At 37.0% G+C, this 16969-nt stretch overlaps 1 protein-coding gene across 4 annotated transcripts in view; it reads left to right on the top strand.

Annotated features, from left to right (window-relative positions):
- The window catches only part of LOC137290359 (3',5'-cyclic-AMP phosphodiesterase 4C-like), a 374490-nt gene that overhangs the window by 325775 nt on the left and 31746 nt on the right, over window positions 1–16969 (top strand). For all 4 annotated transcript variants that reach the window (XM_067821234.1, XM_067821236.1, XM_067821233.1 and 1 more), the window contains 3 exons: window positions 2350–2465; window positions 7446–7558; window positions 15967–16060. In XM_067821234.1, the coding sequence (XP_067677335.1) occupies window positions 2350–2465; window positions 7446–7558; window positions 15967–16060 (323 nt within the window). The remainder of the gene's footprint in view (window positions 1–2349; window positions 2466–7445; window positions 7559–15966; window positions 16061–16969) is intronic.

The raw sequence follows: 16969 nt of genomic DNA, 5'->3' as shown, positions 1-16969 counted from the left end.
CGTTGTCTTCCCCAATTTTTTTGTCCTCAACTTGAGATATGAATGTTGTTACCTTCATGAGCATTATTTCAACACTTTTCATCATTATCCATGTATATTTGTTTACTCTTTACACTGTGCAAATCTATTTCTAAACACATATGCTATTCTGGATAAGGTCAACACAATTATTTGTGCAGTATTGGGATTACTTTACACTCTTCTCTCATCAAGCTGATGCACTGTGATAAAATTGAAATACTGCCCTTTTGTGCATGTGAAAGTCATCTTTGATATCTCTGCCATGTTGTTTCTGCATGGACGCCTCTCTCGATCAAGCCGGTCTAATGACCAGGGAAATTGAGGACTATATTAAGCACTAACAATTTAGGAACTGTTTAAGTCACTGCTGGAAAACTACGTTATTTGTAATGATATGAAAAATAAGCACACCTTTTGTATGGTAAATAGAACAAATCTTGTCAAGTTTGTGTCTATGTTATTTTCCTAGAATCCCAAGTCATTTGTAACCGTGCATGTCTTAATATTTTTTGTAGTTATATTTCAACAGTCAAAAGGCTTGTCATTTCTGATGAATGAAGTATTGTAAGAGGTTTTCCAACTGTTAGAAAAGGTTTGTGTGGTATGTGATGGTGTTTCTGTAGATATACTGTACAGTTGGTTATCACTTAATAACAATACCATGATGATAAGAGGCAGGTTGTTATGAGTACTAGTCCCATGTCACTAGATATGTATGCATCACGGTTCTATTCTCGGCTTCCTGGGAAGTATACAGTCCTAGTCTAAATGACACTATAAGTTTTAACATTCACATGTCCGTCACATCATATTAGGTACATGCTCACATTGCACCTGATCATGACCCTTTGCGAATGGGTGAACAATCGCTCCTTTTGGTTGTCCACTAGTCTGTCTCACAGTGTCTGAACCACATTATTTTCCCTATTTTCTCTATTATTTTCCAAACCCCCTCTACATTGCTCAAGCCTTGAAAGCAGCTAGTCTAGATTTCCATAGATTCAGGAATCTCTGGTCTCAATGGGGCTCCTTTTCTATTTATATGGGCTAGTTTATTACTATGAAGATTATATATATTAAGAGACAAAGCATTAGTCTAGCAGTCCACTTATCTTTTATGAACAGGTGGGCAGGATCTTGGTGACTGCCATTTTTTCTTTAAACTTAAACAAAATTATAGATGGTGATTTGTCATGTATCATGTAAGAATATGTGCATCATTAGGTCTGAATATGGACACGACTGAAACACATGAAATGTGGACAGGAATGGAGCTCTAATACAATCATAACAGAGTCAGCAAGTTGACAGAGTGGTCACCCTTTGTAGTGTAATACATTTGATATTATCTTAACCTAGAGGTGTGCTCACAATATCGATCCCCAGTCAATGTGGCCGACATGTGGTTGTAATTTCACTAAGATTCTGGAGTAACAATAAAATTGTTTGGAGGAATTGCCTCAAGGGACTTTCAACTTTCTTGACGTTTCACTTGGGTTGTAATAGGAAATCTGATTCAGAATGAAGAAAGCCTGTTGGCGCCTGTTTATTATATCTTATCAAAATAAGTTAGCAACTTTGTTCAGAGATAAAAATAATGTTAGTCTATCAAGGCTTTTGCAGTAGGTTGTACAAGATGAGAGATTTTATGGGTGCTTCATCTATCACCAGCCTCTGAATGGCCAGTTAAGAACAGTCAACACAGTAGCCTGATAAAAAGCTAATTGAGAACTATTGTTATGTTAATTGGTATGTTTGATAGTTAATGCTTAACATCAATGGAATGTGTATGTCCCACTGGTATGAGAATGTAAAGTCCAAATAATTTCTGCTGGTCATGTATGATGTCTACTTGTCATGATGTCTTACACCGTGCATCAGGGGTACATAACACTTGTCTCTTAATGAGATAACTCTTGGTCTTGATATGATAACCTTGATCTTGATATGATAACCTTGGTCTTATATGATAACCCAAGGATATGATTTTATACTCCCTGATCATCATATTGTCTCCATATCCGTATCTACGTTTTATGATATGGATGATATCCACTCTTTTTGATATGATATGCTCTCATCATGATATGATTTCAACTCATGATGTGATATCATATACAGTTCTCGTATGATGATATTGCTTCCTCATGAAACTGCTCTCCTTAGGATATTATATCATTATATAATGCTCAGTTGTTTTGTAAAACTATCAAACTAAGCACACTGTCTTCTAAGGTCCAATAAACCATTAGTAAACAACTGGTCTTGAGAATGTATGCTCCCCTGAACTCTGTAGCACCTTCCTATATTCTGTGTTTTGCTCTGCAGACCTAGGCGAGGTTCATCCGGCCCCCACGGCCATGGACTGCTGTCACATGCATCACAGCAGTCTCCACAGCATCACCATTTGCAACAGCTGTCTCCCAGTGGCAACAAGCTGCAAGGTGAGTGAAGGAGTGAGTGAGTGAGTGAGTGGTGAGTGAGTAAACAAGCAGGCAAGGGGTCTAGTGGGACAATGAGAGTGTGATCAACACGTTGTGAGGAAAGCAGTATTATTTGTTGAGTGAGCAGAAGGATGATCAGGTGAGTTACCAACCGTTCATAATTTATGGCAAGAGGTGGTGGTGATGATTTTAAAGTGGGGTTACCCATTTTGTTCCTGGTAGGTAAGGGGGGGGGGGGGGGGTCATCAGTTTAGTACACATGTTCTGGAGGGGGTGTTCATTGATTTTGTACATGACAAGCAGGGGGTCACTTATTATGTAGAGTAATTTTAGGGGTTAGAAAGTGGGAGGAGTGAATAAATAAGGGGTTGCATCATGGTGGTTGTTGCTCTCGATAAAGCCTGGATCATTTGACACCAGCACTTCCAAGGGAGACAACTCTCCACTGCTAACTCTTTACTTCACTCAACAAACTGACAACAGGCCACGCACTCCTAAGTGGTAGGGTAACTATGGCGGGCCAGGTGAAGGTCTCAGTCAACAGTTAGTTATTATTTTCTTCATCATATAGTCCCTGAGTAACTTTATCATGATACCCTGCAACTTCATCACACAAATAACTGAAGAGATAAATCTGATCCACTCACAGCATCCAAAAAATGAAAATGGCTAAAGGGACATAACTCTTGACTGACTATAAGTAGTAACATATATTTCTGAAAGATTAGAAATCATTATCAAAGGTAAGTCACAGCTGAATTTTGTTTGATGATAATGTAATAAAATTTGAAGTGTTGAAGTATACCTACAGACCTGTGGAAGGAATCGTTTCAGTACATAGCATTTGCAGGATTAAGTAAATTTGTGACTCAGAGCTTAATGAATTCATTAATGAACATGCTTTTGATTAGATAGGCAGATAATTTGAGTTAAAATATGATTATGCGGTATTAAAGATTCCAGTACAATGATTCATACTACTGAAGGTTAAACTTAGATGATTCATTGTTAAAGCAGGTGCTTGAATCATGAATTACTTTCTTTGTTTGTATCAATGACGAACAGGTCAGTCTTCCCCTGAGAGTGAAAACCTACAGCAAAACATATTGATGAGCAAAATTGTTTCACCTGCTCTTTGCAGTTTGCTGATATTTTTGTGCAAAAAATGTGTGATATCTTAACAAATATTTGGTGTCTCATGTTGACATTGAAAAAAATAGTTTAAAACCATATCATATGGAAATGTTATTTGTTTTCCAAGAATTCTTGTTTGTGAGAATTTTTTTTATGTTGACAGTTGAGATAAAATGGAGGAAGAATTGTTTCAAATTTTTATCAGCTTACATAGTTAGGAACTTAGCCATGATTTTTATGTGACGAGTGCTCCTTGCAAAGAGACCTTTGTACAATATCTGAATTTGAGCTAAATAAGAAATTTCTTGCTGCGTTTCTTATGTAAATATTATCAGGTCTTAGAGTGTGTGTATTTGTGTTATAAATCTCATGTCCAGAAATCTGCAGCAACATTGTCTTATTTCTTTTATCACCAGTCCAAATCAAGCTCCAAGTCCAGATCGATGGAGTTATTCTGTTTGTTTACCTAACAAACTAATCCACAACAATACATACATACAATATACATCAACAACCACTTCAGCCCCCACCTCACCCTGCCCCCACCCACCCCTTACCCAGTGAATTGAGAGATGAAGGAGTAAATTTTGTACTGGTTTTGAGAGCAGAGGATGTATTATAATTTGCCTCAGGAATTAAAAAGTAGTCATTTTATCACTGAATCAAACTTAAAAAATAATGCACAATGCATTTTAAATTTATTTTTTATTTTATCTACCACAATTTTTTCACAAGCAAATGCACCACCACCAAAAACAAAAAGAACAGCTACACCTGTCTACTCCCCTCCACCCTCCCAATCCTATTCCGGTCCCCTTCCCATCCCCACCCCCATCTCACTGATAAAAAAGATGCAGGGAAAAATGTGTACAGATTTTCAAAACAGGAAATTTAATATATTAATGATGAGACATTAAAGAAGTGTCCAATAATGAGGTAATAGCATTAGTTCTCACAGAGAACTGTGGGCAGATTTTATGAACTGGAAAGTTGTTAATAGCCATGAGAAAAGAAAGATTTATGTATGTCAACTTCTTTATTGTAAATAACAGGAAGGAAGGCCAGTGATCCTGACTCGTGCTGGAATCTGTGTTACAATGTGGGAGCACTGTCTCACTGTATCACTGTATCACTGTATCACTGGCTTCTTTGTGTTTGTTTTTATCACATCACATCAATTACCATGTTGTGTCAGTGTATCACTGACTTCCTGATGTTGTATTCTGTATCCTGTCACATTTATTGTCATGTTGTCTTGGCCTCATGTTTGTCTTACATATTCATGCATTTTAACCCTCTGTGATTAGATTTCCTCCATATTGTTAACCACTGTTGAGGCCAGACCAGTTTTATTTCTTGTTTTATGGATTTTTGTCCTCTGAAAACCTAAAGGCTGGCAAAAAAAAATAGAATTTACAATCAAAGTAATATTCCTTCTTAATACTCAGGGTATTATACTTTTGGCAATTTATTAAATGAAAAAAAATACACCCTAAAAAGTTTTTTCTTCTGAGTTTACATTTTTAGCTAATAAAATATTAGGATTTCATTTTTTGAGTGGGGAAATTTTTTTTTTTTTTTTTTTTAAAAATATGGCAGGCAGATCTGTAAAACTAGAAATAACATTGGTCTGACCAAAACATGTTCTTTTATATAGTACCTCAAGTATGTAAATTTATCCCCTAATACTCACTACCATTCACCTGATGAAGGAGCAAGTATACACTCCAACATGTTGTGTTGTTAACAATAAAGAAATGTTGCTTTTCGTGTTTCACTTCTAAATACCTTTCAAAGCTTTGATAGCCCTGGGGTATTAAAGAACTGCCCAGAACAAGGTTATCATGTTAGTTCTCAGTGATTTGTTGTCATGTGGTTTTTCTGACACATTTAGAATATTGGTCAGGTTTGTAATCAATGAACGGTTGTGTTGGTAGGCATATTGTTCTTATCAAGAACTGACTCCATTGTCTGGAAGTATGACGTTCATCAGATGAAATGAATTATCTGTTTCATGAAGGGATGTCACAGGCCCTGATAACAGCAACAACAGTGACGTCAACATCGCCTTGATTTCATCTTGTGTCCATGTCACATGTTGGTCAGTTGGAAACCGATTGTGTACTTTGTAGGTGAATCTTCTGACATAATTTGACTTCCCACATGCAATCAGCCCCGTCCTTGTACTGACATTGTCATGTCATCATATTCTAATTGTGTAGATTGATACTCATGCTGTTGATCACAGGATTGGCTGGTCCAGACATGATTATTTACAGACTGCTGGAATATTGCTGAGTGGGGTGTAAACCTACACTCCCCCACTCATAGATTCAATAAGTCGTATTTAGAGGTCCCTGGATTGTAATGCTGGGTCGAAACCTCAACAAAAAACCTTCAGTCATCAACAAACTTCTTTGTGATCTGGTGGATAGAGTGCCTCCCAAGAAAGAGGAAAGTCTGTGGCTCAATCCCAGACTGGTCATTAAACAGTGGTGCTTGTTATTACCTAGCCTGGAGCTTGGCAGGAAGAGATCAAATTTGCGCTGGTCAGTTTTGGATCAGTATGCTGTGTCTGGGTGGGGCATTCATGTTAAAATGTAGCCTGACATCACATGGGGACTGCTCTGGAACATGCCATGATACTGGACTAGCATTGACAGGACAGTCTACCATGGGATGATGGTAAAGTTCTAGAAAAGATTCCTTGCTTGGCATACTCATGGCAAAAGCATAGAATAATAGCAGAAAAGAATTTGTTTCAGAGGCATTGAATTTGGAAGTCTGGCATAGAAACACCTTGAATTGGAAATGAACATAATTCCATAAAACATTATAATGTATAAATCTTGTGGTATGACAAAGGAGCTTTTAAGAATGATTGGATATAATTGTTAGTTGCCCCCTCTTAGCTACCCCTTGTGCATACATGCACTCTCTCTTATACTCATGCACACACACAAACATATCCACAAACATAACATATTGGAATAACAAGACTCTTAAATCTTTCAAATCTTTTACTCACACCACAAGAGTGAGTGAGTGAGTTTAGTTTTATGCTTGTCTTAGCAAAAAAAGAAGATATTGCAGCAATATCACCATGGGGGGCACCAGAAATGACACCATATAGATTTACAAGGTGTGAAATTGTTGAAATTAGTGTAAGGAGAGAAATTGTGAGTAACTGAAATAATTGCATAATCATTGACCAAATGTGAACCATCTGAAATTGAATTCATTCAAACTGTCATGCATTTCTGTCAGAGGAATCAATCAGAACACACTAACGAGACTCTTTACTGCCAGATGCCTTGGATAAATGATGGAGTGTATGACGTCACTGGGGATGTGAGAGATTTTGTCATATACACGTTACTCCATGTGGAAAATGTGGAGTTATATATAGGAGAGTCATTGTAAAAATCTTTTGTGCATATGTTGATAATGGCTAGTTTAATTTCCCTTGTGTGCTGGTGGAACAGTTCCTGATTATTGACAAATAGTCTGGTTAATGTTCTAAAAGTTGACTGACTTCCTGGTAGTTGAAAAAAAAAAGTGTGGAGACCTTTGTGTTGAAACCGGTGACAATATTCTGGATGACCATCATGGTATTGGATGTTTTCCTGGTAGTCAAATTGTGGAAAGTTGTGCTGAAATTATTTAAAAATATTCCAGTTAAAATCTGATCTGGGATTACTTGTTGATGTGAGATTGAAATGACAGTAGACATGATTGAACTGTGAGTGTCTGTTACGACAGCTTGCTGTATCATAGAGTGGAATTTATTTCACTTATTTCAATGGAATTGTCATTTTTTTTATGGAGAAATAATATTTGTTGTAGATGACACATACATGAAGTTGGCAGTGGAGACACTGGAGGAACTAGACTGGTGTCTGGACCAGCTAGAGACCATCCAGACACACCGCTCCGTCAGTGACATGGCATCTAGCAAGGTAAGCCTCGGTTTTGTTTGCATCGTTCTGTCAGTGACATGGCATCTAGCAAGGTAAGCCTCGGTTTTGTTTGCATCGTTCTGTCAGTGACATGGCATCTAGCAAGGTAAGCCTCGGTTTTGTTTGCATCGTTCTGTCAGTGACATGGCATCTAGCAAGGTAAGCCTCGGTTTTGTTTGCATCGTTCTGTCAGTGACATGGCATCTAGCAAGGTAAGCCTCGGTTTTGTTTGCATCGTTCTGTCAGTGACATGGCATCTAGCAAGGTAAGCCTCGGTTTTGTTTGCCTCATTCTGTCAGTGACATGGCATCTAGCAAGGTAAGCCTCGGTTTTGTTTGCCTCATTCTGTCAGTGACATGGCAGCTAGCAAGGTAAGCCTCGAGCAAGGTAAGCCTCGGTTTTGTTTGCATCGTTCTGTCAGTGACATGGCATCTAGCAAGGTAAGCCTCGGTTTTGTTTGCATCGTTCTGTCAGTGACATGGCAGCTAGCATGGTAAGCCTCGGTTTTGTTTGCATCATTCTGTCAGTGACATGGCATCTAGCAAGGTAAGCCTCGGTTTCATTTACATTGCTTCATCATATGCATAGTAAGAAATAATTTCCATGTGAAAGACAGTTGTACTCAGCTTATCAGGACTTACCCATTAAAAGTAGATAATCATTGTACATCCATGCACTTCCCTATTATAAGTAGATAATCGTTGTACATCCATGGACAGATAATTATTGTACATCCATGGACTTACCCATTGTAAGTAGATAATTATTGTACATCCATGCACTTCCCTATTATAAGTAGATAATCGTTGTACATCCATGGACAGATAATTATTGTACATCCATGGACTTACCCATTGTAAGTAGATAATTATTGTACATCCATGCACTTCCCTATTATAAGTAGATAATTATTGTACATCCATGCACTTCCCTATTATAAGTAGATAATCATTGTACATCCATGGACTTCCCTATTATAAGTAGATAATTATTGTACATCCATGCACTTCCCTGTTATAAGTAGATAATCATTGTACATCCATGGACTTCCCTATTATAAGTAGATAATTATTGTACATCCATGCACTTCCCTATTATAAGTAGATAATTATTGTACATCCATGCACTTCCCTATTATAAGTAGATAATCATTGTACATCCATGGACAGATAATTATTGTACATCCATGGACTTCCCTGTTATAAGTAGATAACCATCATACATCCATGGACTTCCCTATTATAAGTAGATAATCATTGTACATCCATGCACTTCCCTGTTATAAGTAGATAACCATCATACATCCATGGACTTCCCTATTATAAGTAGATAATCATTGTACATCCATGGACAGATAATTATTGTACATCCATGGACTTCCCTGTTATAAGTAGATAATTATTGTACATCCATGGACTTCCCTGTTATAAGTTGATAATAATTGTACATCCATGGACTTCCCTGTTATAAGTTGATAATCATTGTACATCCATGCACTTCCCTGTTATAAGTTGATAATCATCGTACATCATGGACTTACCATTCAGTACAACCATATCGCAAAGCAAATAATTTTTCAGAGATATGAATTTCAGGTTGCATTCAATATCAGCCATTAATTTATTATCAACTTTTCCAAAAACAGTGATCCTTCTCAGCAAGGCAATACCCTTAAGGCAATATCCTGAAGGCCACACAAGGCCCCCTTCCATCTCTTGGAGTTGATGAGCGTGGTACACTTACGATCCATTCAGAGATCATTTAATTGTATATGTGACTCAGACAATATAGTGGTGATGGATAGCATCACTGCACCAGGTGACACATCACTCTACACCATCTGTACTACAGCACTAGAGGACAAGGCTGTGGAGTTCTCCTGTGGTGCTAATGTCTTTTCAGGCATTCACCATCATATTGTGTCAGAGTTTATGCAGTGACTTGACAGTTTACATCATGTTCTAGCAGTTCCAGGAGGTGTTATATCCAGAAAACTGAAGACATATCTTTGTTTTTTAAATTAGGCATGCTAACCCTTAATCTTTGGGTAGTCAATGATAAACTATCAAATTAAGTTAAATAAGTGATAATTGTTTTCTTTAATTACAGTTAATTAAATTTTGAAACATAAATAGAAGTTAGATTTAGAGCATTCATATTGTTATATGTTTCTATTTTGGGTTCCGAGTGATTTAGTGGGTATATAGTTTTATGGTGTTTTATTTTTATTCCTGAAACTTGAGGTAAATGTTCTTGACAATACTAGCACTGCACACCCAGCATTGTTTCCCACAGAATTTTGCCAAAGTTCATGTAGACAATATTGAATGAAAGAGTAAATTGAAGTAATACATGTAATTACAGATATATGTCTTGGCACACTATTAGTAATTTTATGACGATATGGCATGATGAATTAAAAGCTGTATATTATGGATTTGTATTTGTAGCATCTAGTGCTCAGATTCAAACCCCAGACCTTCTGTTGCAAGTTTGGACACCTTGTCCCTATGACCAAAGAAATATACCTGATAATATCAGTGGATCATGACCCGACTCTAAGAAGCTAAATTGTTTGGAAAGAAGTGTGAGAAACTTCAGAATTTTCATGATTATTATCATTATTATGTTATATTATTATAATATGTATAAGTAATTAAAATGAGATCTTAATTGTCTACTGCTGAACAACTATCTGAGGGCATCCCAAAACAGGTCATGTCAAAATCAAAGATAGTTATATTTTTTTGCAGGAATTAACTGATTGCCATTCTTGTCATATTTAATAGTCAAACTATTGCCCAGGATATTCCTCAAATAAAGTGATTATTGTAATTCCCTAATTAGACATTCTGTTTCTTGCCATGTTTATTCATATAAATATTTTACTTACCTCTGCATGTGTTTGTAATATTGGCACTGGTTTGACAGGATCTGCTCAACGCATTTATTTTGTTTGTTGTTTTGTTTACAAACAGAGATAATAGCCAACATATGTTTGTTGTTATACATGAATTACAGTATATCTGGATGACAATGATCATATACTTGTTTACTGGCAGTCTATCACGCAGTGAAGGGGTACCAGGTGGGATCAGACTATGTAACCATTAACCAACTAGTGCCTTGTGGATAGTTTGGGTTGTACAATCCCCAAGGAACTGACAATGAAAATTGAGTACCCAATTAATCAACATGAGATTAGAGTTGATCTTAGAGGATAATTATGTTGTGGGCTAGTGTATTATAAATATTATTATTGTGAAATACAAGAATATCACAGAACTGAATCTATCAAAATACATCACCAAAAGAATGTTTATTTTTTAGACTTCCTTTGTCTGAGATGTGTGTCAAAGATCTTTCACGGTTCAACCGTCTGTTGTACAACATTAAATGCAGTGATTAAGAATTAAGGTACTAAGAATAAAGGGTACCATCTTTAATGGGGCACTGTGTCAAATCTGTTTAAATATATCTACAAATATTTATCCCTTCACTGCCTTTTTGTTTCACTTGGAAAAGTCCAGATGAAATAGAAATAGTCCATATTTCCCCCCCAGGCTGGTAGCAAGGACTTTCTGTCATTATGTCTTTTACTGGAACCATTGGGGACCAATATATTTTGAAATTAGACACAGATGTATTAAATACTTGGACAGAAATAGGACCTGCGTGGATAGTGACAGTTCTGTTTCTTTGTTGTACACCATCCCTGGTGCTCTAATCGGAGTGCGTCTACAGAAGCAGCCTTTAATGAATAACTATGGAAACGGTATGGGTCACAGGAATAGTTAATCCACCATTACAGTTAATTGCTAACGCATGGATCTTTACGATGATTAAAAAGAAAGTATTTTGGACAATTTGTAGGTCTTTTTCGACACTGATTAATTCATTTTAAAAATAGTTTTACTTTGAATGTTCTATAAAGTCCATGAAGGGATAGTAAAGGTGTCTACAATGCTTATGATAAAGTTGGAAACATATAGCAGACTCCACGTTTGAAGAGATTATTTTTGGTTAAGGAAATTAGTTTTGTCACTATTTTTTTTATATGTGAAGCATTAAGCTTCTGTTACTTTTTTGTATGTAAATCAGTGTTTTTTTACTCATATTGAAATTGATGCATAGGATGAAATTACTTTGAGACGTATTATTTGAGACTGTAGCCAGAGTGGGCTTAGTGCAGCTTTTGATGAAAGAAGACATATGTGCTGATACAGATATTATGGAGATTCTGCAATGGGGAAAAAAGTGTGATTCACAGAATCCTTTGAGACACATCATGTCTAGTATGACAAATTACATTTGCTGTTCTTTTCATTAGAGTAATTATATAAGAACCATTAAGACTGAGGCAAAGCTGATGTGATTATGTTCGGATTCAGGGCTGGAGAGAACAGATCCTGGGGCTTTAGGTCAGTAGGATTTCTGACTTGTGTTCTAGTTTTTGTAAGCCATTGATTTGTCTGTGGAATAAGCCTTGGCCCTGTGATCCAGTGAGTGGCACGAGGAGTAACATCCTACTTTTGTGAAAATGAATTGCAAAAACTGTCAAGGACATTGTGGAAATAGTTTTGTTAGGTCTTTGAATTTTGTATCAGATGATGTAGTCTGGGTTCCCCCCCGAGGCATATTGTTGACCTTGCAGCTGAAGGTCACATCTGTTGATTGTTGGTTACTGGAGCAGGAATCAGAACAAGTGAATGCAGTGTCTAGGTATAGAGCCCATCAACCCAGTATGTTACTGAACCTTCACAAGTACTAAAAACCTGTCAGTCCATCCATTCATTTGTCTATCCACCCACCCATTTACCCATCCATCCCCATTCACTCATCTACCCAATGTCCATCCTTCCATGCACCCACCAAACCTATCCATCTATCCATCCATTGAATTCAAAATCAGAAGGGTTCATCGGAATTAGGACAACCATATGTACTTGTTCACACACTTGTGAAGATCTGTGGTAGAGCTGATCCTCAGTAACTTTGGAGACTACTTTGGACCAGATCGTCATACGCAGTGATCTGGTTGACACATGTCATCATACTCCAGCCACGTAGATCGATGCGTGTTGATGAATCACCATATCAACAATTTCTTATAAAAGTGTAAGAAAGTGCAGTTATTAATTTTAATCATATTGACCACACATGGATAAAAAACCAATTAACTTTATTTTTAGCATATGGTGACGCTTCATTGATGATGCCATACAGTGCTATGACATCATTGACAATGTCTTACAGTGCTGTGACGTCACTGACGAAGATCAAAGTGCAATCATGTGGGAATATAAATGATGTTACAGCATTGATTCTCCTGCAAGAAATACCTTGACAGTCATTAAATGGAAATGGACACCTTTTTTCATTTGATATCTAATACTCTAGTTTGACAATTTGTCCTTTTAATAGCTTTATGATGCTCGGCTCATCACATTGATAGAGCAGTTTCATGACATCATATCATTAAAACACTCCCTCTCGAGACTGCTGATATTGCACAGTAATTGCACTCAATCATACCAGTCGACAGCCGATACTCACTCACTCACTCACTCACTCACTCACTCACTCACTCACTCACTCATGTTATTCTGTGAGTCAGTGGACATCCAGAGCCCTCACTATTCTGTATTGCTATTGCTTAAATATTGCTAAAAATGTTATTAAAGTTTACACTCACTTAAAGTTCAATGAGATCATTTTGCCTTATGATCTTAAATATGTTATTAAGTTTATTTGAAACGTAGTTCCAGACTGCTAAACCTGTCTGCACTGGCACAAGCACTTCTGACACAAATAGCCACCTGAGTATCATATTGTATTGAAGAACGTCTAGATGGCTTCCCTGTCTGTTAACTGATCAGTATCATTTGATCAAGGTTCTCTCTCTTCAGTTACCTTCAAGGATAGACTCTCTTGTCTGAGAAACACTTAAGAATCACAACAATGGCTGTTTTGGGGATGTGAATGCCTCTCTATCAGATGGAGGAATTTGTGAAGGCTTTTAATAGATGGATATTTGTAGATGGCTTGTACTTTCGATGGGTGTGTTTATGTTAATACCTTGTTTATTGGCAAGTACAATAAATTAAGCTTATAATGTACTTACAGGAACAGTTTTAGATGTTATGTCCATAGTAGGATATATACATTTCAACTGAAATCTGCAGCAAGTGGTGAGGACAGAAAATCAAGTTTCTTCTATACTCATACAAATTAAAAAGTTCAAGTGTTCCTTTATTATTTTCCAGGTTTCTTCAGATATTATAGAAATATACAAAGGGACACTTGTACTTTCAGGTGTTCCTTCACTCGTGTCTAGACCCATGAAGGTCTGAGGTAGAATAGACCTTCAGCAACCCATGCTTGCCCAAAAAGGCGACTGCGTTTCGTAATAGGTGACTAATAGGATCGGGTGGTCAGGCTCACTAACTCAGTTGACACATGTCATCGGTTCTCAGTTGTGCAGATTGATGCTTATGCTGGTGATCACTGGATTGTCTGGTCCAGACTCAATTATTTACAGACTGCCGCCATATAGCTTGAATATTACTAAGTGTGGCGTAAAACTAGACTCCCTCACTCACTCATTCGTTTCTATGAGCATATATCCAACGATCTTTATAAGCAAGTTTGTTCCAAGTGTTATTCATTGAATGATGGAAGACTTTTGTTTTCATTGTTATTTGATTGTAACCTTGAGTTGATCAAAGATTTTGGTAACAGGTCTAGTCATGTGTCTGCTTTAGATGGATTTATGTTGTTTTGACTGTATTCCATTTCTGAATAAAAGCCTCAAATCATGCAGGCCTCAGATAATTCTGTTGTGAAATTAGGTGTTTTAGACGACTTGGTCCAATGGTCTAACTGTTATGTATTGAAGATGGTTTGGTGAACACAAAAGTTTGGGGTGTGATATCCGTAAGAATAAAAATGTAAGAATTTGAGAAGAAACATCAGTAATCAAACATTCAATTGCATGTCTGTAAATCATGAAATGCTATCAAATTTTGAAAGATTGTGAATTGTGACCTCTGATGATGAAGATTCAATTTTCCTCCACCGAAAGATATTGACCTAATAACACTTGCATATCTTCAACAACATGTTGTTGTTGACGATGCTCAGAAGTCATAAGTGCGCATAGGTAATCTGCAATATTTGTCTGACATGTGTCACTTCAGCTGCAAACTACTGTTTATTAGCCTCTATTAACAGACAGAAATATACATGTCGTCAATACATGCTGACAGCTGTTGCACGCCAATGAAAAGTGACATGCAAACCTGTCAGTTAAGCATAAACAACAATTTGACATGTTTTGTATGACATTCAAAGCAATGGTTAAGATTTTAATGGCAGAAAGAGTGCAGAGCTTTAAATGGAAAACATGTGCAAAGTTACTTTCCTTCTATAAATTTGATGTTTATGAAGCATGGAATGGCTGCAACTGAAGCTCACCTGCATGACAATGTAATGTATTGCATCATGCTTCTTAAGACCCACCATATTATCATGCTGAATCTCTGGGTGCTTATCCTACTTTATATGACATCCCAATTTGTCCAAGAGGAAGTAATGCAATTTTTGACATGCTGTCACAGAAGCCAAAAGCTATTCATGCCATAATTTGTTGTGGGTTGAACTTCCAAGTTGTTTATTAGTATTGTGATTAACCCACTAAATCTCTCCAACTGCATTATTCTAGTACTATGCACATCATCCTTCAAACACCTCTGGACCAGTGACCTGATTTCCCTACATGTAGTGGAAGCTGAATTTGTTAAACAGTTCAAATCCTATTTTCAATATGGCCACCCAGCGAGCCATATTGAAAAAACTCTTCATAGCCATTTATGAGCCAGTTTTGGACTAACTGTAATCGTATGAAAGTAGTGCCATATTGAAAAAACTCTTCATAGCCATTTATGAGCCAGTTTTGGACTAACTGTAATCGTATGAAAGTAGTGCCATATTGAAAAAACTCTTCATAGCCATTTATGAGCCAGTTTTGGACTAACTGTAATCGCATGAAAGTATTTCATGCTACTTCTTAATTAAGTGTAGTATGTAAATAGTATTTTTGTGTAAAGATAAAAACATTCCTCACACATGTCAGTCAGCTGGCTGTCAAAAAAATCTTAAAAGCAAGTAGCAGAACAGTTTTGACCTGATGGCCTCTGTTTGTTTCACCGTTTTGGGGATTACTGGCTTTCATTGGAAATAGCCATGTTGTCATTAAATGATATATCCTCTGTGATCCCTAAAACACACATTATGCATTGTGAATGGATTGCGTCATCTGCATGGTGCGACTTTGAATAAATCAGGGTTAGCTTGCCTTTACGCTTATGCATGTGACATGTTCATAATTTTTTCTTTGTCTATTTCAGTTCAAACGAATGTTGAATCGAGAGCTGAGTCACTTTGCGGAATCTAGCAAGTCTGGAAACCAGATAGCAGAGTTTATTTGCAATACTTACTTAGGTAAGTGATGTTTATTAGCCAGGGGTATTTGAAAACATGTTGGGCTGCACACTGCCCTGGTCCTTGACTGGACTCCTGGAAGAGGGGTTTCTATCTGTCATTGATCCATATCCCAGTTAACCTATATCTATGTGTTATCAAATATGAATCTGTGTCCCAGATAATCTGTATCTGTGTCCCAGATAATCTGTATCTGTGTCCAAACTATCTTACACCTCAATCCTAGATACCACAGATATCTGACTCTAAGCATCATGGATCTGCATTCTACTACTATAGATGTCTGTGTCCTGCGTTCTGTATCCAAGGTACCACAGATGCATGTGTCCTGCCATCTGTGTCCTAGGTACCACAGATATCTGTGTTGTAGGTACTACAGATATCTGCATCCAAGCTACCATGTATTTACACCCTAGCTACCATAAATGTCTGTGTCCTAGGTACCATCACATCAAATTTGGATCTAGTGTGCTTGTATCTGTGTCCTACCCAACATTGACTTTTGTCTGCAAACATGCACCATTACAAAAAAAATATTTGAAAAAAGGCAACTTCTTGTGTCATGTTATTCTGACAAGTCACCAGCATTTTTGGACTTTACGGGGAAATGCACACCTTGACAAAGATGCCACACCTTGAGAAAATCAGGAGCTGGTGTCAATTGAAGAACTTGACAGACATACTGGACACATTTTTGGCCTCTCCAAGCCAGACAAGCTTGCCACTAAATGCATTACCTAGTCTCTCAGTTCTCTTCCACTGTATGTGGATGAGAGGTAAGATGTGACGGTGTGAAAAATGTTCAGATAAAGGAATTACGATCAACAAGAAGACTTTTTTTTTAAATAATTATTCTTTTTGTTAAGACACTAATGCTTCTAAAAATATATGAAAATTAAATTCTTAGAC

Source organism: Haliotis asinina, chromosome 7, assembly GCF_037392515.1.
Source record: "Haliotis asinina isolate JCU_RB_2024 chromosome 7, JCU_Hal_asi_v2, whole genome shotgun sequence".
Taxonomy (NCBI): Eukaryota; Metazoa; Mollusca; class Gastropoda; order Lepetellida; family Haliotidae; genus Haliotis; species Haliotis asinina.
Note: the sequence above shows the minus strand (reverse complement) of the source record. Positions and strands in the feature narration are given on the sequence as shown.